Below are 25,620 nucleotides of genomic sequence, written 5' to 3'. Positions count from 1 at the left end.
TACCTTTAACACACTATAGCCCTAATAACTAGGGTGACCAGACGTCCCGGATTTTCGGGGACAGTCCCCGATTTGGCCGACCTGTCCCCGGTTAAAGCTGTCCCCGAAAATGTCCCCGATTTGAATGGGAGAGAAAAAAAGTTGCGCACCAACGCAAACTCCAGTTATTACGGTAGCCAGTAAAAAGTTGCGCACCGACGCAAACTCCAGTTATTACGGTAGCCAGTGTTTGAAAAGTGCAAAACATCCCCTACTGTGATGTGAGATGTGGTCATAAAATCCATCAGCTGGTTATTATTTTGGTTTTCTGATTGACCAGCCCCATTTAACATAGAAAATTGTTATATGAAGTGCTTTGTTTTTCTAACTTTTGTTCTATGTTGTTACTTGAAACGTGGGGTTTTGAGATCTTTGTACCTTGTAATCAAATATGAAAACATATAATTGAAAAAAAAGGATGGATTTTGTTTTGTAATCTATTATCTGGAACTATTATTGCCTTTTTATGGATGTATCATAACATGTTTTGGTACCTAGAGGTTATGATTAATGTCAAATGAGTTGATCTTGATTTATCTGTTTGTGTTGCAATGATCCAGTCATTGGAATTAAAAAGGTGGAAGACATAATACCTTCTTACCTCAGGCCTGAGTAGACAGGATTGTAATATTGTTGCTCCGCACAATGAATTCACAGCATTCACAATTTTTCTATAACTTTGAGAAGACCTCTTTTAAAGTCAGTTGTCTGCACTGTGGTTCTTCATATGTGCACCATCAAATGTGTTCTTGTTTTCTCCATAAAGCTTGTGAACTGAAAAAAAAAAAATCATCAGCTAAATAATAAATAAGTTGAATAAGATAAGAATCTGTTTTGTTGTTTTTGTTTCATCTGTGGTTTTTACAGCTCTAATGTTAATTGCTGCAGACTGCTTTTACATATTAAAATTAACATGTAATTGCCCCTGTTATTTATTTCATAATGATAACATTGGAATTTTGACCACCGCGCTGGAAATGTCCCCGATTTTCATTTCAGAAATCTGGTCACCTTACTAATAACACCACATTCAAATAAACATTTGTGACTGCAAATACACGTTGCAACAGGAAGAAGTGTTTATTACACAGAAAGAAAACATAGGCGATCACCCTTTAACTTTGACCTGGTGACCCTCGAGTTCAGAAAATAAAATAAAAAAATAAAAAAATACCCGGGGTTTTGTAAGTCAGTTATGGTACCATATCGATGGCGCGCATGTCGAGTTGAAGCTCATGTATCCTTGTGAAAGTGTTTCTCAGTACTCACGGATAACCACAGTTCCCTCAAACCCTCGGCTCAGAGGAGTAAGGTGAAAGGAGATGAAGAAAGTAGTCCTGCTGACACGTCCTCGTGCAGCAGCAGTCTCTCTGGCGACAGCGGGGATCCTGAGCACCCTCTACAGCAGCAGCAGATCAGCGGCAGGCAAACCGGCAGGCAGGCATGTAGGTCGGCGATACACTGAGCATAAATTCAAAACACTAATAAACTCACTATTCGTTCTCTACATTTCCATATTATTACCAGTTCAAATAGTGCTCATACTCACTCAGGAAACTCGGCGCAAAACATTTCTCCCTCACACACACGCGGTCTCCTTCCAGCTAGCAGAGACGAGGCTAACTCTAGCTCGATACACAACGATAATGGCGTCTCGGACACTCAGTACAATTCCCGCCTGAAACAGCTCTGAACTTGGCTTACTTCCACATTTGGTACCGGTAACACACAAACAGACTTTTAGGTTTTAGTATCAACAGTAACTTTAAACGGTTTCAAATAGCTTACTACTACTTTTCCGTTGTCACTGTTTTTCCTCGTCTCTACCCCCCCCCGTTAATAGCCCGAGCCTCGTCTCCCTCTTTTTTTTAGTCCCACCCCCTTCCGAATCCGGTAGGTAGTTGACACCCATCTCTGACAGGCACGGATTGGCTAATAACAGATTGATACCTGTTTACTCAAATAAACGAAAGAAACGTCATGAGACATTCACAGACCATGAAAAACATGGGACATTTTAGTACCTTCCCCAAATGAAGTGCACTTATTAATTTCTCTGTATTACTTCAAGGTTATTTCACCATAGAACTAATTTAACAGGCAATATTGCAAAATATACTGAATATTTGTAAACCCAAACACATGAAATAACATATAATGTATAGCAGGGCGCTACACACATATTTTCCTTCGCTTACTAGCACCACACTGGAATCTAATGCACACAGTGCTGCGACCATATTACTCATAATAACATCATCTGTCAGTGTTTCTGGGTACTTCTATAGAGTCCTCCAGTATTGTCTCTGTGCTGGTATCGACAACAGACTGTCGCCTCCTTGTGGAAAGACTACAGACCTGTAGGTCAGCTGGAGAGATCTGTCTCAGCTCTCTGCGATTCAAACGGACAGGTGTCCTCTCTAAACTTTCCCCCGAGTGAACCGCCCCTCTTTCAGTCCTCCCCAGGGACTGTGTGTGCAGCTGGCGATTTTCAGGCATTTTTGTCATTTTGCGTGCTTGGAGGTCCGAAGTTGAAGAGGGACGGGGAATTTGGTGTGCATGTTTCTTCATATGAGAATCATCGTTGTTTGTCTCTTTGTCTGTTTGCTCAGCGTGTATCTTCGTGTATGATGTTACAATATGTGTCCTTATCTGTACTTCTTCAGTGTGTGTCTGGGGTCCGTTTGCACTTGCGCTTATCTGCACATTGTGTTTTCGTCTGGGCTCCTGTGTGTGTGAGGGCTGATTGACGGGGTGTAAGGTGTCACTGAGAAGCTCTTTGAGTTTCTTTTTAAGCTGCCGACTAGGGGTGTGAATCTTTGGCTTCACAGTGATTCGATTCGATTAACGATACAGTAGTTGACGATTCGATTCAAGGACAATTTTTTTTTGGTAACGATTCGATTCGATTCTGTAAACCACGATTCGATTCAGTAACTTGTAACCAAAATTCTATATCCATGAAATAAACAGGCAATAATGCGAGTGAGACTATCTGTATTCTTCTGAAAGGTGAAAAATAACATTTATTCTATAAAAAAGTAAACCTGCATAATATTTTATGCTGAATACAACAATGTAATTAAACATTGCTCAGTTATTTTTTTAACATTTTCAGTAGACTACATGCTGGCAGGGGTGAGTGTGTATTAAACGTATTAAAACATTAATCATAAGTAAGAATCACAATTAATCCGATTAAATGCATTTATATTGATTATTGGTGAAGCCAAAACGATTCATTCTATTTATTTATTGTAGCAGATCGATTTATTAGAATCTATAGGACTGACAATCGATTAATCGATTAATCGAATGAATCGTTACACCTCTACTGCCGACTAGAGCTTTGTAGAAAAACAGCTCTTTCTCCAGATGCTGCAGTCTGTCTTAATAACCTGCTGTGCCTCTCCTGAACCACCCTCTGATCAGACACACACACACACACACACACACACACACACACACACACACACACACACACACACACACACATACACACACACACACACACACACACACACATTTATATCAACAATAGAAACTTATACAATATTCTTCCAAGTTCCAAGTTGAAAATGTAGCTCCCACCTGCCATTTTCCCAAATAGTGTAACTAGATATTTGAAAGCTCATTTTGGGATGAAAACTGCCACCTATGTTCTGTACGACTTACCCAGGTTTCCTCCTCCGAGCGTGTATGTCTTCCCAGAACCCGTTTGTCCATAACACAAGACGGTGGCGTTGAAGCCGTCGACCAGCGACTCCACCAGGGGCTGGACGCAGGACTCGTACAGCTCATCCTGGCTGACCGTCGGTCCAAACGCGTTGTCGAAGGAGAAGAGTCGGTCTGAGCCGAGCATCACCTGTGCGGAGTCCGGCAGCACCCGCACGCACACCTGGTGGTTGTGGAGGACTTCTTTGGGAAGCAGGGGCCGGATACGGAGCGCCACCCGGACACACACCTCGCTCATGACGGTGAAGTGTCCTGGCAATTGCTATCGCTAATTAGTGGTGGTCCAACTTTTTACAAACTTGTTGTATATGAAATTAACACGCGCAAATTAGCTAACATACCAACAAACCGTCTGACGTTAGTTGTTGACTTGGTCCCATCTCCCGTTTGTTGCCGCCGCTGCTCGGTTGCCCGGGAAACCGCCCGGCGCCTGCGTGCTGCAGCAGCAGTCGAGGAAAGCAAAGGGAGGCGTTCAAGAGCCTTGATGGAGGTCGGACCGAATAGGTGAAGGAAATAGCGCCACCCTCGGACATTATGTAAATAAAACAAAACAAACTTTTGATCAGAGGATCATGAAAAAAAAAGTCAATTAAAAACAAAAATGGCAGAAATTATGTAGAAACAAAATTAAAGAAAATATTAAAGATGTATTTATTAATTTATAATTTAGAATGAGTTATGTTTTTGATATTGAGCATTTGACATTGAATTCCCATGTTTCTTTTCCTAATTTACAGGTGTATTCTTTCAAAAACATTCTATGGAGACCGGTGCTTCTTCCTCTTCTTCCTCTCTGCTTCAACTTCCTCCACCCAAAGTGATTTGAGCCAATCATTTTTTTTTTTAATCTAATATTTTAGAGTTATTCTTTTTTTCTTTCATAACTTTGAAATTATCTACTTGGGATTATTCAAAACATTATACATTTCTTCAAAATGAGAAAGACTTCATGCAGTAGCTTCCTTTATGGTAAGCAGTATATGATGTGAAATATGCATCGTTTGCAATCCTTTAAATAAGTAACTCACAATATCTAATTAAAATACTTTATTTTCTCTGTTGGCTGAGTGTTCACATTTTCAAGCTGCTGCAGATAAACTCTTCATTACAGCGAATTGTTTGGTAGAAAATGCTCCACGTCAACAATAGTAAACATTTAAATGACTGCTAATGGAGTACAGCATTACTATCTGCTCAGACCAGCACGTTACATTAAAGCTTGACACAGGTTTTTTCATTACAGCTACAGAGAGGCCCATTTGTACATACTGCATATCTGGCACGGGGACATACCTGGCTTCATCCCAGGGAATCGGCATTGATGCCAAGGCTGCACGCTGAGAAGTGCAGTCTACTGTATGTAAGGTTGCCAGCCAGCTCGTCAGTAGTAAATACAGCGTGTGTGGTGTATGGGAATGTGAGCCATCTCTGTGTGGTGCTGCTTGGCATAAGGCCACAGGTAGAAGTCGATGACCGTGGAGTTGATGTTGCAAGTCTGTCCGTCTCTCTCCTGCACCAGCTCACGTAGGCGGTCTTTGATCAGCTCTACAGACCAAATCGAACAACCTCGGATCTCGACTTCTCTCCTGTCCCCTGAACTCAGCAGCTCACCTGGGTGAAAAAACGCACAACAACCAGAGAGTTAATTCCTTACTTCCTTAATTTCTAAATGATTCATTTCTTTATGACCACATACGCTCCTGTCTCACCATTGTTCAGCGCCTGCATCAGTGCGTCAGAGTATCGAAGTGCTCCGAGGTAAACGAGAGCCTGAGGGACCCGGTAGTCTGCGAACATGGTGAGCCAGTCCATGTCAATGAGGTCACCCTCTCCTCTGGCCTCCATGACACCCCAGAAATCTGCCACCAGTATCTGGGCTCGCTTGTAGAACGAGATGCTCTTCCCCTGAAACACAAGGGCAGCTCTTAACTCTGCTTATACTGTATGTGCTGTTTGATCCATTGCTATAAGATTTTTTTTTTTGCTGTTTTGTTTTAAGTCTATCTTTTATGTGAAATATTTTATGCCAGGGCCCCCTTGAAAGGGAGATTATTAAATACAAGTAAATAAATAAATAAAATCATGGCAACAATGCATGTGCAAAGACTCCTTCACTGTCTGTATAATATGAAGGGAGCATTATTGCCACACTGCCTTTGGCCAGGAGATGGAACTCTCACATCACTCCAAATGCATTATTTCAGATCACACCACACTTCCTATATGCTGTCAAGATTTTTAACACATATTCTATATATTTTTTAAATACTATGAATTCAAAGTGTCTACACAGTTGTACTGTACATACAATGAATGAAAAGTAAGCCATGGCAACCACTTCAAAAGACAAAACACCCCAGAGCTATTTTGATATGCTTGATGATTATTTAAGTATTTGAGATGTAGTTAATGTTTTAATCATTGTCACGTCAAATTTTCACAGTTGCTTTATGGGAATTTCTTTTCAGGCAATCATGACTTTATTCACCAATTATCCAACATGAAATATCCCACAACTTTATCCCCATCTAACTCTAACCTCATATGTAGCTTCGTCCCTGTAGGAAGGGATCTTCTCCACGATGAGTTCCACCATCTTCCGGGCGTCGTTCCCGACTCGGCTGATAAAACTCCGGAAGCTTCCTCCGTGCTCCTGCAGCACACGGCCTCCCTCGGTGAGCACCTTGTTAGAAAGATCCAGTATGTGAGGTGTTACAACGATTATATAATTAGTATAACCATTCTAGTGAATAGGAGGTTAAGGAGCTGCGTACTGTCAAATTCCACTTCTCATGAGGGGAACGCAGTTCAGCAAATAATGGAACACCAATAGACAGAATAATTGACCTTTAATTTTTTTTTTATTAAAACACATTCATAAAATCTAATCTGCCAAGGAACATGGTGTGTAAGGTTGAGCTTCATGTATTATTTTTACTTTGTAAATCACACGTGCGACTCCACACAAATATTCACATACAAATACATAATGTACTATGTAAAGATGTAATAATCCTCTTCTCCGTGTACCTTCTTTGTTCAGCCATTTGACTAGAGACTGGAAATTACAACTTGTTTCTCACCAGATCCGTTTGTATTTCAACAGAAAAACCCTGCTTTGTGCTACATCAGTGCCGAGAACGCCGTCTTGATGGTTTCATGCAGAAGTCAGCTTTGCATAATATAATATAATATATGGGACTTTAACATGATAATGTTAGAACCTGGTGGCGCTCCTGAAGCATGGGCATGGGTGTGTCATTGTCTGACCGAAGGACGTGTCCCAACTCTTCCACACTCATCTGAGAGAAGTACTTTGGATCAGTGATGGGTATACCTGTTGACAGTGGCAGAGAAAGTATGCAGATCCTTTACTTAAGTATCAGCCTAAAAATGATTCACATTACAAGTTTTTAAAAATCTGCAATCTACAAAAGTAATATCAGCTAAATGTACTTAAAATAACTAAAGTAAAATGACCTATCATGCATAATGACTGTCTTGTATGATAATAATATATTCTATTATTCAGTTTTTATCATCAAATAAAATAAGATCATTTTAATGTTGTAGTTCTGGATACTTTATATACTATTAGGTAGATTATAGTATTTTATCATATCATATACGCATAGCATTATGCTTTTTAATGTAAAATCAGCAAAGTGAAGCAAACAATGTATTTTAATCGTGTACTTGACTGATTGTGCTTAGTTACTTTCCACCACTGCCTGTGGTGTGGAGGAGGAGCAACTAGATGGATTTTAATCTAGAGGAACTATAGTACAGAACAAGAACACTCACTACCACTAAGTTATGGCTTCTATATTAACACGGAATATATACTCTGCACCATCCAATTCTCGCAAGAGGCTCAAAAGACATAATTTGTTCTGATCTCATGCTGTCAACCCTTGAGATTTACACTCTGGAGCCAAAGCTACCTGAGCTTTTCTGAGAGAAGCTCTTGTAATTACACAAGGCCACGGCGACTACACATTGAGTGCTCTATTCCATATGAGGCATAATTGATTCATATCCGGAGTCATTCACGCTAATTGTAAACAATGCACAGGCACATGTAGAGCTCCAAGCAATTTCCCAGCAGCCCAAGTTCAAGTAAAGGGTACATACACTATAATTGATAATAGCAGCGCACAACAAAAGCACACAGGGAACAAAAAGCAGCATAGAAAAGGGGCTGATTATACATCTTTCTCTCCAGAGATGAAGCTGCTAACAAAGAGGTGAATCAATCTATAAAAAAAGGCAATGATGTGATGTAACAGCAACAGCATGTTGTTATCTTTTATTCATAATTGGGACATTTTTATCACCCACGTTTTTTTTTTTTTTTTACTACAATCTGGTTTATTTTCGGAGCAGTTAGATGAATCCTGCAGCAAGTCACAGCTATAATGCATCACTTCAACTTTCCAACTAAGAGAGTCCGTTGTGTGCAATCTAAATCAGTTCACTATGACGTAAAACAAAACATGCTATTTTTAACCTAATAAAACATGTTGTTGTAACATTATTTAATGGCGTTCTCACCTTCCTCCATGGCCCTGGTGATGGCAGCGCACAGAGTCATGTAGCCCGTGTACGTGCTCCCTTTATAGGTCACCTCACACTGTTGAGTTTTTTCCTCTGACCAAAAGGAGAAGTTCATGGTGTCCACGACAAACACCCAGTTCAAGGCCTGCAATGTTGGAAAACACACATTATCAAGAGAGCAGGAGAAAGACTGGGACTTCTACCAAAATGCTAAAAACTGGGTAAATGTTACAAAAAAACAGTGTCTTGTAATCGATAAATCAATAAATCAAAATTGTATCCATGTACAATAATTGAGTATAAAGAGCTCCCTTTTTTTGTTTGCATTTTCTAACACATATTTGTTTTATGTTAACTGTCAGAAGCAACAAAATGTTGTATCAATGGCTTATGTGATCAATCTATAAATGATTTGAACTATGTAGAAATTCAAACTACATTAGACAACAGCACATCTCAAGCCATCTGAGATGTCACTCGTGTCCATATTATGAGTAGGATTGAAGATATGAATCCTGGGACCTCATTTAATTCATTTATATATTTTACTGTAATTTATGTGATGCCTCTCAACAAGTTGGGCCATAGAATCCTTTCCATCTGTCAACTGAACAATCTAGTATTGCTGTTGTTGCCCCCGAACAACATATTTTGTAACATGTGACATGTAATTCACTTCTCATGTACACTAATAATCTACTTGTCTGGGTGGCCCCAGCCGGTGATAGACTCCCCTGGTCAGAGGTGGGTGCTGGAGCTAATGGATTCGCCTTCTTCCAGCCACTCGCTGTCAGGTCGTCACTGTGTCGGAGGTTGTAGAGCATCTCCGCCACCTTCTGCACTCCGTCCTCCTCCACAGACACATCCCGACTCCGCTCTGCTATGAACTGCCCAGACTCTCGTGGAAACAGAGGTGGCTGCATAATGGAAACGGCACTACTGCATGGAGAAGAAACACACCTGACGGGACATGTGTAGGCCCCAGGATATATACGTATTATTACTAACAAGTATTATAATACATTCCCCAGCAGTTCCTACATGCATCTAAGGAAATTACCATGAAAATAATGTCCTGTGTCATTCCGCTTCTGTGCATCATTAAAAGTGTTACATAGGCAGACTGTGATTTCCCGGTCCTCACCCACTCTACTCTAACCACACCTTGAGCTTGCAAGGTGTTTGTTCTGGATCTAATCAGACACGTTACAGACTTCAGGAGCAGCTTCATGCATGGGTGAGTGCAGGGGGGAGATGTGAATGCCAGTTCCATTTAGTCAAACACCAGACATCTCTGGAGAAGTGTTATTTTAAAGATAATCTCCCTGATTAATTACATCAGTCACAATTAAAAGACTCAACAAGACGGCAGAGATGCAATGAAGGGAAACATGTTTTTTTTTCTTTTTAAAGAGTAAAGAGAAGATCATCTCATCTGTTTTAATGAGAAGTAGAGTGCACAAAAACATAAAGGCCCCGCACACAGGACCATCTCTGACCAACCCCATTATTAAAACCAAAAGAACTAAATTACATCCTTCTCCGTCGACCTCTAAAAGCTCCATCTGACTGAAGTGTCCAACGGCTCTGTGTTAATGATATGTTCCCGATCCGGCTGATAATGGGATAGTCGGACGGAATGAAATTCATTTTCACTGCTATTCTTGAATGCTAGTCAGATGATTTACTCTCCTCCACGCTGACATTTAAAAAAAAAGGGGGGGAAATTGTGGAGGAAAATGTGCAACATTGTGCACTGGGTCAACGAGATATACCCAGGTAGCCTACGTCACGACATAACGTGTCGCTGACAAGAGAACAAGCAAAGTGCACGCAGGAACCGACCTGTAGCCGGTTCACGTTCTCACCGCTAACGCGGATATTACTCCGCTTCGACACCGTGGCTTCTTTTACAAACTTCCGGTTCAGCAACACGTTTGTGTATTTTCTTTTTCTTCCGATTCATTAATTGCCGTTTTACTTAACTTACCGATCATGCACAGCGAACTCGTGATTTTTTTCTCCACTACCTGGTTTACAGCTGTTGACCAATCAGAGCCTCCCTTGTGCGTTTATTCGCCGGCTGCTCAGCCAATCATGCGACGCCAGGAGAGGAAACCGGAAAACATCCGTGTTATGGACTTTGAGAGCAAAATTAAGAAGCTAGATCTATATAAACAATTATGTGCTTATTCTAGCATAAGTGTAAAGTACAAATAATATATTCTGTACTAAATGACAATTTCGAGGTACATAGCCCGTGTATTGCCATTTTTTTGTAACTTTATACTTCCATAAGTCCACACTACATAAGGGACATTTTGAGCTTGAATTCATTACATGGATTAGAGAATATTAGTTACTAGCCAGGCTACATTGCAGATTCCCATTAAAATATAAATCAACTAAAATCGAATGCATTATTAAGTAGTATATAGCCTACGCATTATAGTAATTAAAAAGTATCTCCGCCTTTTCACATTTAAGCCTCAATAATTATCCAATGTAGCCCACCATACATATTTGAAATGGGCCAGTCTGCATGATAAATTGATTTAATTATTACTACTACTTTTTGAAGTAATATTTTGACTATAGGACTAATATTTTCCCCACCGTGCTATTTAAGTAAGTTATTTGATCAGAGACATTGGTTATATTAATGTGAATCTTGATACGGCAAAAGTAACCACACCCAAATCATTGTGAACGAGGTGGGGCCTGCGTTACAAAGTGGGTCGGGTGGGCTACTGACCACACACTGATGATGACAGTTGGCCATGGTCACGAGTCCCCCAGGGAGAGAGGTCGCAGCGAGTTCACAGTCCCGAGATGCGTCGACGTCCTGGCGAGGGGATGCTTTAAACGCGACAAGACCAGAGCCTTTTGGTTCATTATGAAACTGGTCTAGGCCATTAATAGGAAACACTGCAATATGATCCTTATTATCATATTATGTAAGATTTTGGGGGTTTGAGGCAAAACAATTTGCAACAGTCACTTTAGGATTTGGTGGATATTCTCACCATTTTCGGACATTAAAGACCACCATATAAATAACTTGTTCCAGAAAATCTACTAATTTAGAGATAATTCTCGATAGTCGTAGCTTCATGTGTCACATGCATGAAATGGGGGAAAAAAAGGCAAATGCCATCTGTGCATAGAAAACTACAGCTGCAATGATTTTGCAATTAAAAATGCAAATTCGTTCAGTAAAAAGTGGCACCATCTTTATTCATTTTACATTTGACAATGTGAAGTCTACAGCATGGAGAGCACACGTGTAGAGCACAGGACATTGCAGGGACAAATGGATAAGTTCAATATCATTTGTCAAATCTCTAATAAAATGTCAAAAACAAATTTCTAGCTACAAGTTTCGATTTGTGAGGAGTTACTCAAATTATTCAAATTCATTTCAACACACAACTATCATGGATATTCTTACAAACTGTCCTGTATCTGATGAGAGTCATAATTTTAACTCCTCCCAATCCATTTTGAAGGGTAACATTTCCCACATCACTAAAAAAAAAAAAAAAATACCCAACAAAAAAACCCCCATATGGTTCAATATGAGAAGAAATGTAGCTTACATTCTGCATGTTGCAGAGTGATAATGTGGTAAATCTGTGTGTGTGAAGGGACTGATATAGACAAGAGAAAGCACACCCAACCCACACACGCTGACATGCGTACACACGGGACATATTTAAACTGCAGACAAAAACACACGTCATAAAAATGAAAACCATCAAAAAATGAAGGTTTATGTTTATTTTTGTCCGTCAAGAGACTGTAGAATATTTGATAGATGCGAGTGTTAGAAACAAAAAAAGCAAACTCTTTGTGAAAACTAATGGACTACACTCTTAAAATGCGGAACATCTACATTTTCTTTTATGCACAGGAATGTTGGACATTTATTTCATTAAAAAATACAAAAATAAAATTCAAAAAAGACACCCACAATCCAGAATAATAGTCTGAAGGGGATGTGTTGGGAAGGTTGTGGGGAGGGGGTAGGGGGCAATCTGAGTCTGCTTCAATCTGAGTCTCCTGGGTCTACAGCAAATGGCCAGAGTACTGCTTCACACTGAAATAAAAAGAGTGGAAAAATAAATAAAATACACGAGAAAATTGCAATTCACAAGTTGATGATGGTGTAAATATATAGCTATGCAGCTGTGGGGGGATGAAGTCTTGGGAGCAAACGGATGGGGAGCCAGAGCAGGAAGGGAGACGGCAAGTAAGAAAGACAGGCAGAGGAAGACGCGGGAAAATGTGAAATAAGTGGCTGACGGAGAGGGAGGAGGAAGAGGAGGAGGAGGAGGAGGAGGAAACAGAGGGGTGTGGTTAGTCCTTGTGTCCAAGCGGGTACAGCACACTGAAGAGGGAAGGGAGGAAGGAAGAGGGAGGCAGGGTTAGTTACCATGGCAACACTAAGCTACTCATGAGACAGTGGTGGCAGGTCTACAGTTGTATTAGCATTCTGGCTAAGCTCAGATAGCATCAACAAGGGAAGTAGTGTGCATTATACGTGCCTACTGGTTGCCAAGGGAGACAGAAGAGGAGGAGCCTGTGCTATTTGGCAGACTGTGATTTGTTGTCGGTTGATCTAACTAAAAACAACAAAATCACTAGTCTTCCACACAGCAGCAGCCAGGGGAAGAATCAATCCACTCCCTGCTTCACAGTGAAACGGCTTTGAGAGCAAGTAGACATTGTTTTTTTCCTTCTACAAATCATACTCAATGATCAAATGTGACAGTCAAAGAAACATGTCAATCACATTGACCCTTTAAAAAAATGCAAATGAACTATTGCATTTGCCTACTCCTTCACAGCCATTTCATGCAAGAGGAAAGTTTGAACTAGTTACAAGTTGCACAGGGAAGAAAGGAACGGGGTTAGTGGCAAAGAGACAGCAGGAAACAGAAATGCATAACCCAACAAATAGCGTAGGGTTTCTAGTATTAGGATGCAATTTCAGAAGAACACATATGCATTTACAAGCTCAACAAAATCTACATGTGTGGTTCGGGGTTGGTTATATAAGACAAGACAGCCGGGCTAAGGTGGATTGCATTAACAAAGTTAATTGACTTGCAACCCAAGAGGTTTGAACTCAGGCCTGAGCCCAGATGAGAATGTCACAGAGGTTTGGAAAGGAATACAACCTACTAGGTTTTACAATTACAATGTGATGGTTTTAATGGTTCAACTACAACTATCTACATCTAATAAGACGAAGTCAGTGCAAAACAATAAATCTGTGTCCGAACTTGCCTGTTCTGTAGAAGGTACTGGGCATTCTGGATCTGATCCTGGGTGCCAGTAATGGTGATTATTCGGTCCTCAGAACCTTCCAGAGGCTCATCGATCTTGATGGAGGCTCCCGACTCATGGCGGATCTGTTTGATCCGCTGGCCTCCCTTACCAATGATAGAGCCAGCCAGCTGTCAGTGGGGGGGAAACAAGAATGTGGAGACATTTTAGGCACTGGGGATAAATATGTGGGGCTGTTTTGTATGTGTTCAAGAAAATATGTGCAGACACAAATGTATTCTTGTTAATTACACTGAAAGATTACTATGTCCTTGCCCAGTGTGAAATCAGTGTGTGGGGTACAACACAACATATTGATCCCTATAACTGGAATACTGTACTACCCCCTATGAGACACATACAAACGCGACTAAATGCAATTTATATTAGCAAAATTAAGAAGTGCAGATGACATGATCACATATGGCAAATATAGGGTTTTTGTCTAAGTCTGACTGAATGCTATTTATGACATGATGGTAGTCATTTACTCACATCTTTAGGGATTGTCACTTGTGTGGTGATGACAGGGCCACCCATGTCACTATAGGAGCCACGTCCACCTGATAGCAAGAGAGAGGGGGAAGAGGTAAAGACCAAAGCAGATGAACAGGAAAAAGCAAACAGAGAAAGTAGAACCCTAAAATTCAATACTCTGCCAGCGTAATTACACATGGCTCCGCATTTTTTTTTTCTTAACATACTGATAGATAGGAAAGTGTAAAGACTCACTTGACTGGTAGCTATCCCAGGAGGGACTGTTGTCTGAGAAGGAGAGAAAGCCAGAATGAACATGGATTCATACGCATTATTTCTGTGACATTTGGAAACAAATGACCCATCGGAATACTAAACTCTGACACGTGAAGAGTCATACATTTTCCAAAGATCTTTCGAAGAAAACGGTTGGCTGTATATTTAGGTCTGCATGCCATCTTCGACATTTGATGTAAACAAACTATAAGTAAAATATAAATCCACTAGTTTCAATAAAATGCATATTATTGTTGCAAACCAATAGCCATGACGCCTAAATGGGAGCTGCAATGTCCTTTAAGCCATGTTGTCACTGTAAAGATTGTCATTTTGTCCATGAACACTACATTCAGACAAAATGCTTGACACAACATTATGTTGAAAAGAAGGACGGAGGCTGCATCAACAGCCTTGAAATCAGATCCATATAATGCCACAGAAAAAAATGAGGCTTGAGACTTACCATATCCTCCTCCACTCTGTAAAAAATAAACAGAAACACAAATGGGTTACATACTGTACAGCCGACTCTCTTCATCTTTCCACAGATCCCAGATGGATGGACAGAGGATTCTAAGCACAAATGTATGGACAATGCAGCAGCCGCGTCCATAGAGTAGACTCAACTAAAAGCCACCCAGTTTTCATCCATAAGCCAGACTCCTCCTCTTTCCCTCCCTCCATCCCCCCTTCCCGTCTCTCCTTGCATCTCCATCAGCCCCCATTTTAACCTGCTATTCAGCTGCTGCTGTCACCAGGGCAACAGGCAATTCAAAAAGCTGTTGCTGAGCAACGGCAGGCAGTATCCTGCCAGCTCTGAGAGAGGGAGAGGGAGAACGAGAGAGAGACCTTCCAGTCTGTCAACAAAGCGTTATTATTGCCTAGCAACCAACCATGGCCACCCCCACCCTCCCTCTCTTTGCAGGAAAAACAGGCTGGCCGTGAAAAGTACACAGTAAGAGGGTAATTATAGCTAATTTTGACGGGGCTGGCTGTGGTGATTATGGTCATTTGGTGGGATGGCTTACACCATGCAAAAGCTAGCTTGGATGCATGACCAGGATGAGTGTGTGCACATGTATATGCACTTGAGTGACCAGCTACAGTCGTATTGTCAATAAATCATGTATCATCACAAAATAATGATCAATCACAGCATATTGCCTGGTGCTAGGACCAACCAATGAGCAAGCCCAAGAATGCTGGCGCCCAATGAGTTGCTAGAACCAGAGCTACATGCATTTAGCAAAGGGTCACTAACCATGTTATCGCTATAGCGATCCGGTCTGCCTCTTCTGTCACTGGTGATGAAAGAGTGCCAAAGAGGAAGGGAGTTGGTGGCAGAGAGAGAGGAGAGAAAGGAGAAAGATGGAGAACGAGCAGGAGAGAGAGAGAGAACAAGCAGGAGAGAGAGAGAAAGAGAGAACAAGAACGAGCAGGTGAGAGAGAGAGACAGCGAGAGAGAGAGAGAGAGGGGGGGGGGGATGGAAACAAATAGAAAATGCTTAGAAAAAACGTTTGACAACATTCCAAAGGAAATTTCTGGTCTAGGTCAAACTGCGCACACACTGAGCAAGATTACAGTATAAACACATTTCCTCTCAGCCATCCTCCCACACAGTAACAGGAACAGCTCTGACAGTGTTATGGTGAGAGAAGTGACAGGTGGTGGTGGTGATGATCAGAGCCAAGGGCTACTGCCCCCCCCCCACAAAAAAATAAATAACTGAGCCAAAATAAAGGGATTAGCGAAAGAAATGTGTGTTTGGCTTTATCTATCACTGGTTTTGCTTTGTTTGCGTTGTATTACACACTGGTGTCATTAGCTATGATGACAGATCTAAAACAATAGAAATAAACCCAATTTTCATTAAGTGTCTTACACACAGGTTTTTTTTTTTTTTTTACAGTATTTTTTAGTATCTGCATAGTTTTATCCGTTTGTGTTCAATTTATGTGGACGTGGACTAACTGACATCAATTCTACTTTTCAGGTTTGGGGGAGAGAAAGCTTTCCATTTTACATGTTAAGGTCTACCAGTATGTTGCCTTCATATGCAACTGTACATACCGGTATTTAAAAAAAAGTACTTCTCTAATTACAAGTCAGTTTGCAGTGGACTCAAGTGAGAGACAAATCTCAGCTTTACATCAGCACATGATCATCATACACACCACCACGAATACTTTCTCTCAACCTGGGAAAAACTGTGAGTGAATAGCAGATAGGGTGGGTTATTAACACAGGAAAGAGGAGGTCATACAACATTACTGCAGTTCTCTACAAATTGAGGTGAATTGAGATCAGGGAAAGGGCTAAATCTGCATTCACACCAAATCGGGTATTGCAGCGAAAAACGGCAGTCCTACCATTCATTTAAATGTGGGTAGGGCATTTAAGCTGCAGCATAGGGGAACGCAGGGTGTAGTGGAAAAAAACGCAGCGGCCTGCAGCATAATGTGAAATAAGAATAAACCTTTGGATCGCTACCAAACGTCGCGTTGCAGTGGCCAACGACGTAACCGATGATCCAAGCTTTACAAACCTTTCATGACGGAACAAAGACTTATCATTGCGCAGTCGCTTAGTGTTAATGGGCCATTAATAAGTGACAATCCCACGCTGCTGCACAAGCTTGTGCTAACACCTGACACCACCGGCTTTGTGTGAATGCAGCGTTACATCTGACAAAGGATGTTTGTAAAGCAGTAATTAGTACTGAGTTCTGGATGGGAAAAGGGCAAAAGTTGTGTTATTGTGTTAAAAAATAGTGTTTCTCACAAGCTTTGAGAAGAAGTGGATTACCAGGCATATTCAACATACTGCAACAATAACGTGGTACGGAAGGAGAATATAGGATATGTAGGAATACCGGAACACTTACGTCTTCATTTTAATCCATGTATAGAAATAATGGTCAACACATGTCTAGTATACGCTAGTAAATGACTTGTTCCTCACAAAGACCAAAGCTCTACAGTCAGGATGCATTACCCCATGGTATTAATGAGGAATCTTTGTTTCAGTGAACTACCATTACCATACAGACACCATACAGGTGCAGGTAATATGAAATGACAGAATATTAAAATGTATAAGTATCCCTGTGAAGATAAGTTAAGAGGTTATCACATAGGTAGGCACAGGAACTTACTTTGACCTGTCGTCTGAGCCACGGTACGAGTCATAGTAACGATCTTCTCTGTGGGCGAGATGGAGACACACACACACCCAGACATACAGAAAGGTGAGCACATACAATTAATGGAATGATAACCATGAATACACGTTTCCAGAGGGGTAACTAAGGCAACACTGGATTACATGCAGAATACTGGACTCAGTTTATTCTACAATTTAGACAATGTAAAGCAAGTTTGGCTGAGCCTGAATGGAAAACAAGCACCTGAAGAGGGATTAAGCTATTGTGCAGAAGCAGGGGAAACAAGTGCTCTAGAAGAGGAACTCTGAATGTATCCTAGTATGCCTAAAATATAAAACACTAAAAATTCAAGAGGTTAACAGGAGTAAAAAGACTCAACTTCAAACTGCTGAGTGGGATCATGCAGTCATGTGGCACTTCAATGTTCGGTACAACAAAGAATGTGTACAAGATTGGATCTGTAGTAATATACCGTTGCAAGGCAAGGCTTATGTTTTCGGAAAACGTTTAAAACAAGTTAAAAAATGTAACTAAACGTCCACGCTTTAGCAGGACTCATATGTGTATGAGTAAAAGAAAAACCAACGTAGAAAAATTACAAAAAAAATCATAGGGCTGTAAATAATTTGTGTTCTTATCTTACCCTCCTCTGTGTGGGTGTCCCATGGGCATGTTGCGTCCTCGGCCAGTCCCCCTGCCAACCCTACTCGGGTGGGGTGGAGGAGGACCTCGACGGGGGCTCATCTCATCGTAATCTCGGCGGGAGGGAGGCATGGGTCCCCGTCCACCTCTGCTAGAGGGAATTCGGTCAAAAACACGCTCCCCACCGCTAGACCTGCCCCCACGCATGGGGAACCCTCCCATAAGCCTGCGACCGCCTCCCCTCTCTTCAAACATGACAGTGAAACCACCATATTCATAGGTTTCGTCGTAGAAGTTAGGGTCGTAGGGTTGTGCACGGCCCTTTATGGGAGCCTAAAAAAGAAGAAGAGGGAGATCAACTGAAAGGCTCAATGCGTTTGAAATGCAATTTACAAATTCGGGTGTCCGGGAAGAAATGTGCATCTATTAACAACAATACAATACGCATCCCCACAAAATGAATTATCAACTGAAGCATAACATGCTGTTTTTCCTAAGTGTGTACTACACACAATGTAACATTACATTTCCAACCGTGGAGGTATCTCCAATCAGAAAAGGGGTAAAATTACTGATTTCTATATGTTGAAATTCTTCAATGTATAAAACTTGACAAGCAATTAAAAAAAGGCCTTTGAATCACCGTCAAAGATACTTACTTCAGCAATAAGCTCCAGCATGGTCTTGATACACTCCACAACCCTCTCCGTTTTACCGCCGACCAGCACCACTCGGTCTGTCGACTGAGGACAACACTCCTGAAACAGCTTGATGCTGGTCTTTGTGTTCTGGAGACACACAGAAACAGGCACACATGACGATCACAGAACATGAGAGAGATACTACAAGATACAGCAGCCGATTCTACTGTAGAAAAACATTAAAACTTCACACACAATCACTAGATAATAATAATATAATTATTTTAGGATTATTTCCACATCCTTGAGGTACATTAAGTATTCCTGTACATAAAATATTGCACCAGAAGAATACAGTTAAGGAGTCAAATCCCCCCAAAAAACAAAAAAAACCATCATGTCCTGTACCGGAACTTCCAGCTGGTTTGAATTCAGTAATTTCATGAAGTGCATTCTTGTTACAACTGAAAAACTGGCAGCGGAAGAAGGCTGTGTGAGAGTCCACGTTGTACATTACTCAGACAATTCGGTCTGTAAACAGTTTGCGCCTGATTAAGTTGCAAAAAGCTGATCTCCATCCCTTGTATCAACATACCTCTCTGAGCTCCTTGATCTTGGCTCCCTTGACACCAATGATGGAGCCAGCCAGGCTCTGGTGGATCAGCAGCCGCAGCTCACAGTCAAAATCCATACCATTGTACTGCTGGTACTGAGCAGAACGGTTAGCATGTTATTACTCTGCTACAATCAATTTAGTCCTCTCAAAAAGCCACGTTAATACAGGCAAGTTAATAAAGAAGGTAGAAAGACGATAGAATATACTTCGGATAATGGTCGGAATAGACTTGTGCTGATAGAAAATCTATAAATTGTTTTTAATCTCATTTATCAGAGAAAATTGTAAAAACAAACCAACTAGAAAGAATTTTTGCAACACAATGGACATAAACACACAGTCTGGTAATAACTGTTCAAATCATCTATTGTTTTCAAATAATTGGTTTACACGACAACGGTCTCGCTCAAACAGGAACATTTTTCCTTTGCGTTTTAAAATGTTCACGTTCAAATTACATTATTTTGAAAAAAATGTGCATGCACACTGATTCACAAAAACAAACCTAAAGCGCTGTAGTCTGCATGCCAGGCCAGTAGTTAGCGGTGGAACTTTGTGTTAGATAGACATTCCAGTGCATGTAAACGTCGAAAACGTTGTCGTGTCAACAGCTCGTGTTCACTGAGTTGAAGAGAAAGGAATCAAGTAGAACAAGTCCTCACCTCTTCCAGTGTTGGGATTATCTTCAGCAGGATTTCTCCAACTGTCTCGATGTCTGCACTTATGCTGAGGATGCTTCATAATTCACAGTGAATGCAGCGTTGGGGGTGCCAGCAGGGCATCCCAGGGGGAAGGGAACAACATTTCAGATTAGAAAGAGAATACAGAACATCCCTTTTTTGCCATAAAAACAGTCACACCCCATTTAACCAACTCACTATTGAGACTAATGCAGCTAAATCAATGGTTGAGATCCAGTGTTTTCTAAACTTTTCACGGTCACTGATAATTCACCACTGTAAGTGGAAAAACGTTGGTATGCAATTTTTTTCAGAGAAAGGAAGAAAGGAGACAAAATAAAAAAGGGACCCAAATAAAAGTGACTGCATTTGGTGACCACTGAAGAGGCAAGACAGGGAAAGGGGGAGTCTGAGGAGGATCTGGCAGTAATTTGCACCAAAGTTGCCAAAGAGAACTCTCAAGTCCTAAAGAATGGTTGGGTGGATGCACACCACAAAGACTTCAAAGTACCCCAATATGGTGCTCAACACAGCTTTGAAAGATCAGTAAAGACTGAGAGAACAAATTAATCCTCTCTCCTACTTTTATAATTTTTTATCAAAGCATCTTGTCTTTAAAAAATGGCCAGGACAGCAACTTTGATGCTTCATTTTAGCCAGCAAATAATAAATAGAATTTTTGTTGTCTGCACCCACCTAGTGACATAATAAAATAAACAATGAATTTACTGATCAAGAGAACAGCAGAATGGTTGACAGCTGAGGGAGAGTAACAGAGCAGATTATACCATGGAAAATGGAGTGTGCACCGCTTCATAAGGGGATGGGAGAAGCGATAACCATAACGCCCAAGAATGCAGGGATGAGTGGAACAGAGAGATAACCTATACATTCAATAGCTCCAGCAGTCGATAACAAAGTTCAGATGAAGCAGAAGACAGGAAAGGAAACAAACACACACACACACACACACCATTTGAATCCTAACTTGCCCTTGCGTTTCATAATAGATGGACAATCTAAGCCTATCTGTATAATGAGGGCATTTTAAGGAAAGAATGGGATGATGCGGAAAGCAGGTGAGCTTATGAAACTTAAAAAAAAAAAAAAATGAGAACACCGGTATATCCACTCTGAAGGGGGAGGGAGGTGAAAACGCCAAAGATAGGAAGATAATCATCAGTGGAAATAAAAATAAAATCAAAAACACGGACATATTGCACATATAGCAAAGATTTAAAAAGACAGTAGCAGATTGCGGAAAACCCCTGACAACACCAGTCTAAGTTTCTCTAAATGTTGTCGTGACTTTAAAAATGGCATATAAAAGGATGTTGACATGGCTTTTACAGGCAGATTTGGACATGAACGCATTTAGGCATTTTGACTCAGGCTAAATACTAAGAGAACAGGTAGGTTAAAATACAGTGACTTGACAGAGGCAGGATGACTATTTATTATTCATCTCTTCTTGTTTGTTGACCTGTAGTCAGGCAGTGAGAGGGAGGAGCTTAGGGACATACCGCTCGGGCCCACTGCTGTCTGGGACTGACACACTTGCATTGTACTGGGCGTGGCATGGGCAGGGGCCAGGGCCATTCGAGCACAGATGTCAATCGAGTAAGGCACCCATTTAGGGACAGGGCACGATTATGGACAGGGCCAACCAGGGTGTCAGGTGGGCGGGCGCAGGAGGGGCCATCCAGAACATGGGCAACAGAGGAGGAAGTGGGCAAAAGTCAACAGTAAAATAATAAACAAGGGAGAGGGAAGAGGGAAGAGGAATACATTTTTAATATACAGGCTCTACACTGTTCAAACGTGACTTTAATTTGATTCTCTCAGAGATTGGTTTGTCAAAGAGAGAAAAGGAGAAAATGTAACATTGGAAAACGGGAAATGGCATATTAAGAACATGATACGTTCAATGTTGGGGAATAGACCAGAGACAGTGATACAGAAGTGTTGAACAAATTGTGGAGGGCTAGAGAAAGAGGCAATGGCATTTAATGAATTAAGAAGGTTGCCTTATTAGCTGGCACTGCAGCTGACCTCATGAACACTGCTCTATGCCCATGAATTTAAATTAACATGAGCATCAGTATTGCCACAACAGCATTGTTGCAATAAATTATCAATATGGAGAAATAAATTCACATGAAATTGGATTTTTTTTTTTTTTACTATGGGCCTGTTTAGCTGAGGTAATCACATGATGAACATATGACAATAAAAAGATAAAATAAACCCCAAATGGTTTGTCAGACGTTTTCATGCTAAGAAGGCTAATATCAAAGGCTATCAATACAGCTAACTACACCCTATATTAAACAGAAGAAAATATTGCCAAATACGTTTTTTCTTAACAGTTATTTAAAAAAAAAAGGCTGTCCTAAAGAGGGGCTGGGTAGTTTTTGAAGACTTAATACCAGTGAATGGAAAAATAAATAACATAAAATAAAAATTCTGGGTGTATGAAATGCATAAAATGTACTCACGTCTGTACGAAGGGCTTTGATGTTTTTGCCAGCCTTCCCAATTACAGCACCTGCATTCTGAAAATACAGAGGACACTTACAAAAACTGACAATGGAACAGATAAATTATAGCTGCTGGGAAGCAGTGAGTCTGTGCCGGACACACCAAAGAAGATAAATGAGTAATCCAGGAAGGTCTACTATTATATAGCACCTGAATCCCTGAAAAGCATTTCAGCGTTTTCTTTTAAAACATGAATAAAATACAAATATATAAATATAATCGTCAGATTTTCAACCAACAGACAAGAAGCAATGTTCTTGAATGCATCATGTCGAAACATGTAGTTTTCTTCTTTTTATGATTTATGGCATTATAACTGTGTTAGGCATTAGTATGCTTGTTCTACCCCACCACAACCTTAAACAAGAGCAAGTCAACTACTTCTACTTCACCCACACAACGTCACAGTATTTGTCTGCAGGTTTGAATGCAAGGCAGATCTCAAACTAGTGTCAAACATTCAGTTAACAAGACAAAATTCAGAGAATTTGCATACTTCATCTAGACAATACAGAGATGCCTGTCATTTATTTTTAAATAAAATTCTGACATTTACCATACTATATCTACCATGACCTCAACATTTAGTAATTTATTTTAGAACTTTATCAAGAATTTGCAGTAGCTGTGTACAGTACTATTTTATGGCTGGATAGTTTATGGTGTAGTCTAAGATGCAATGTTAAGTGTCTGTTAAGTCGGGTGTCAATTTAAAAATAATTACAGGAAGAGATTAGTTCCATAATTTGAAAAAACAGAGTGATGAACTTCATAATTCCTGCAAGCTTGAGGCGTCTGAACATTTCTGCTCATTTGGGCCTAAATTTTGGTGAAAGTTGCAGAACACTTAGAATCAGGAAAGGGTGGAAATGTGTTTTTTCCAAAAGGCAGAGGTGTGATTAGGTAGAAGGAATTGGCAGCCTTACTGAAGGGATGCTAAAAAGAAAGACAAAAATACAAATAATCAAAAGATGGTTTCGCCATGAAATTAAAGGGTAGCTGATTTACTTTGCTCTGCAGGAGGATGCGAAGCTCAACCATCTCGTCGGAGTTCCTGGAGCGCTTGAATGATTTCTGATCATCTGCATCCTCAGCAGGGCGCTTGCCTGGTATGGATAGATAAAAAAAACACACACACACCGTTAATAATGAATACACATCACTTCACCAGAGAAAATGAAAAAATCATCAAAAAGACCAACGAAAGCAGTGAAGAACAGAATCATAAGACATATTCAAACTCTGTTTTCATACTATAAGCTAATTCTACATAGATCACTGTGCACAAAACTAAAGGCAAAACTAAATGTTTAAATGCTTCTATGAAAACATGAACACAACTTTGGGAGAGAAGACTGGCTTAGGTTGCACACACATTTTCGGACATCAACCGCTAAGAGGAATATACAATTTAAATACTCAGCTACAACAACACCACCATTGTTATCCTTTCAGTACATAACCATGATACATTTAATCAATATACTGGTGAATGTTGACAACAAAAAAACAACAACAATATAAAGATACTAGGTTTTATACCGTTAGTCTCTGTGTTGCCGAATGAAATATCTTCTTGCTGATCAATTTCTGTCTCCATGGTCTTCTGACAACGAAGGAGATGGGGTGGGCACCTCGGTCCGAGGAACAGGCGGCAGCAGCTGGGAGAGAGAAGCAGAGAACTGGCCCCTGTGAGCTATGGTAGGCTGCCAGCATTGTGAGGAGGAGGAGAAGATAGAAAGAAGTCAAATCAAGCTCTGTATTGGAGATCTGGCTATTTGAGAAAACAGGATGAGATGTGAGAAAAACGGACGCTCACCAATATTTATTACAGGGACACGGGCGTGTTGATGGGCGGAACTAAATAAGCAATGGACCAAACAGCTGCTGCGACCTGTCGGGGAGGGAGAGGCTGGATGAAACACTCAAACGATCACATACATTTTATTCGATTCATAAGTTTGAACCGCTGCAATCGATCTGTAGATACATTGACGTTACAGGTTAACCCATCTTTACTTAACGGGACGCAATTATCATTATAATGTTATACGTTCTGGCATCGTAACATCAATAGGGTCGTTTGCGCGGAGAGAGGCAGGTATTGTTGCATTGTTTCATGGAACCAGGAATTGAGTCAATCAGCTAAAGTTGAACTAACAACAGAAGCTGAAATTAACTTTAGATAATATTCACACGTAATGTAAAGCTATATTAACTGACAAACGCAACGCATTCTCAAATTCAAGCAATTTTATTTTACAGTAAACAACTGAAGCCAAAAACTAAGTTGTGCTAACCGTTATAGTTTACGCTGACATCGACCAAACCGAAAGTGTGCTAACTTGGCTCCACTGAAGCTAACGTAACGACCATTAGCTGAGCCCTACGGTTAATGTTAGCTAACGGGATAGCCCGTGTTAGCAACGAGCTTCGTCGTGTCGATTTGAACAAACGGTAGCAATTTCACAAAATGTCGATCGTACACTCAGTTCAAACACTTAACTGTGTGAACGCGAGGCTAGACGTCACGATGTGTCACTCATTTTAAGCGAGTAGGTTGATAAAACACGAACAATCGATAAATACAAAGACCAGCCCGTCGGCTAGCGACTAGCTAATTTCGCCATGTTGCCATCGTTTCGGCCAAGCACAAGCGAAGCTAGTCAGGCCAGTTAAATAGGCAGTGTTGCACCAAACAAAATAAGGAACGCAGTGACCGCAAATTGCATTTTTATTGTTATAATACCTATGCACTCCAACTACAGTAGGGTCAATGTGGCATTGAAAATGGGGGAAAACCGTCACAAACCTGCAGTGCAACACCTCGCTCGTCCCCCTTCCTTCTCTACCGAACCTGGAAATGTACAACTTCAGCTAAAGAGCGCCGATTGGTTGAACAGAAAGCAAGTCAAACA

General features: G+C 40.8%; 3 protein-coding genes across 9 annotated transcripts; all 3 read right to left on the bottom strand.

Annotated features, from left to right (window-relative positions):
• Window positions 1-1,222: 1,222 nt before the first annotated feature.
• LOC311023843 (kinesin-like protein KIF27) lies at window positions 1,223-4,112 on the bottom strand. Its single transcript, XM_084025929.1, has 2 exons — window positions 3,715-4,112; window positions 1,223-1,500 (listed from the first exon to the last, which is right to left on the bottom strand). The coding sequence occupies exons 1-2, from the start codon at window positions 4,010-4,012 to the stop codon at window positions 1,439-1,441; spliced, it is 360 nt and encodes a 119-aa protein (XP_083882055.1). The 5' UTR covers window positions 4,013-4,112; the 3' UTR covers window positions 1,223-1,438.
• Window positions 4,113-4,806: 694 nt separating this feature from the next.
• qng1 (Q-nucleotide N-glycosylase 1) lies at window positions 4,807-10,358 on the bottom strand. Of its 4 annotated transcripts, none has more exons than XM_084025925.1 (7): window positions 10,322-10,358; window positions 9,069-9,291; window positions 8,329-8,479; window positions 6,999-7,111; window positions 6,314-6,457; window positions 5,484-5,679; window positions 4,807-5,385 (listed from the first exon to the last, which is right to left on the bottom strand). In XM_084025925.1, exons 2-7 carry the CDS (start codon window positions 9,252-9,254, stop codon window positions 5,156-5,158), a joined length of 1,020 nt encoding a protein of 339 aa, XP_083882051.1. In that variant the 5' UTR covers window positions 9,255-9,291; window positions 10,322-10,358; the 3' UTR covers window positions 4,807-5,155. The 4 variants fall into 4 exon arrangements, with proteins under 4 accessions (XP_083882051.1, XP_083882054.1, XP_083882052.1 ...); XM_084025928.1 differs by having other exon boundaries at window positions 9,069-9,270; window positions 10,322-10,344; XM_084025926.1 differs by lacking the exon at window positions 10,322-10,358 and adding an exon at window positions 10,177-10,294 and having other exon boundaries at window positions 9,069-9,270.
• Window positions 10,359-11,542: 1,184 nt separating this feature from the next.
• Window positions 11,543-25,586, bottom strand: hnrnpk (heterogeneous nuclear ribonucleoprotein K). 4 transcript variants are annotated; one of them, XM_084024498.1, is made up of 17 exons: window positions 25,515-25,586; window positions 24,522-24,596; window positions 24,245-24,408; window positions 23,711-23,808; window positions 22,660-22,716; window positions 21,685-21,728; window positions 20,144-20,216; window positions 19,461-19,574; window positions 18,884-19,012; window positions 18,226-18,557; window positions 17,574-17,621; window positions 15,680-15,719; window positions 14,882-14,897; window positions 14,395-14,427; window positions 14,158-14,225; window positions 13,624-13,793; window positions 11,543-12,430 (listed from the first exon to the last, which is right to left on the bottom strand). In XM_084024498.1, the coding sequence occupies exons 3-17, from the start codon at window positions 24,300-24,302 to the stop codon at window positions 12,400-12,402; spliced, it is 1,311 nt and encodes a 436-aa protein (XP_083880624.1). In that variant the 5' UTR covers window positions 24,303-24,408; window positions 24,522-24,596; window positions 25,515-25,586; the 3' UTR covers window positions 11,543-12,399. The 4 variants fall into 4 exon arrangements, with proteins under 4 accessions (XP_083880624.1, XP_083880627.1, XP_083880625.1 ...); XM_084024501.1 differs by having other exon boundaries at window positions 19,461-19,568; XM_084024500.1 differs by lacking the exon at window positions 11,543-12,430 and adding an exon at window positions 12,491-12,721.
• Window positions 25,587-25,620: the final 34 nt, after the last annotated feature.

Source organism: Eutrigla gurnardus (genome assembly GCF_963514095.1).
Source record: "Eutrigla gurnardus genome assembly, chromosome: 13".
Classification (NCBI taxonomy): domain Eukaryota; kingdom Metazoa; phylum Chordata; class Actinopteri; order Perciformes; family Triglidae; genus Eutrigla; species Eutrigla gurnardus.
The sequence above is the reverse complement of the archived record's forward strand: the minus strand, read 5'-3'. Positions and strand labels throughout refer to the sequence as shown.

Excerpts from the sequence above, each read along its gene's own strand:
- LOC311023843 (XM_084025929.1), bottom strand. The coding sequence starts at position 4,012 with ATGAGCGAGGTGTGTGTCCGGGTGGCGCTCCGTATCCGGCCCCTGCTT. Across the intron at positions 1,501-3,714 it reads GCTCGGAGGAGGAAACCTGG|TGTATCGCCGACCTACATGC; the intron begins GTAAGTCGTACA and ends ATTTATGCTCAG.
- qng1 (XM_084025925.1), bottom strand. The coding sequence starts at position 9,254 with ATGCAGCCACCTCTGTTTCCACGAGAGTCTGGGCAGTTCATAGCAGAG. Across the intron at positions 5,680-6,313 it reads GGGACGAAGCTACATATGAG|GGGAAGAGCATCTCGTTCTA; the intron begins GTTAGAGTTAGA and ends CTTGTGTTTCAG. Across the intron at positions 5,386-5,483 it reads GATGCAGGCGCTGAACAATG|GTGAGCTGCTGAGTTCAGGG; the intron begins GTGAGACAGGAG and ends TTTTTCACCCAG.
- hnrnpk (XM_084024498.1), bottom strand. The coding sequence starts at position 24,302 with ATGGAGACAGAAATTGATCAGCAAGAAGATATTTCATTCGGCAACACA. Across the intron at positions 19,575-20,143 it reads TAATCCCAACACTGGAAGAG|TACCAGCAGTACAATGGTAT; the intron begins GTGAGGACTTGT and ends CGTTCTGCTCAG. Across the intron at positions 18,558-18,883 it reads TGCTGGAGCTTATTGCTGAA|GCTCCCATAAAGGGCCGTGC; the intron begins GTAAGTATCTTT and ends CTTCTTTTTTAG.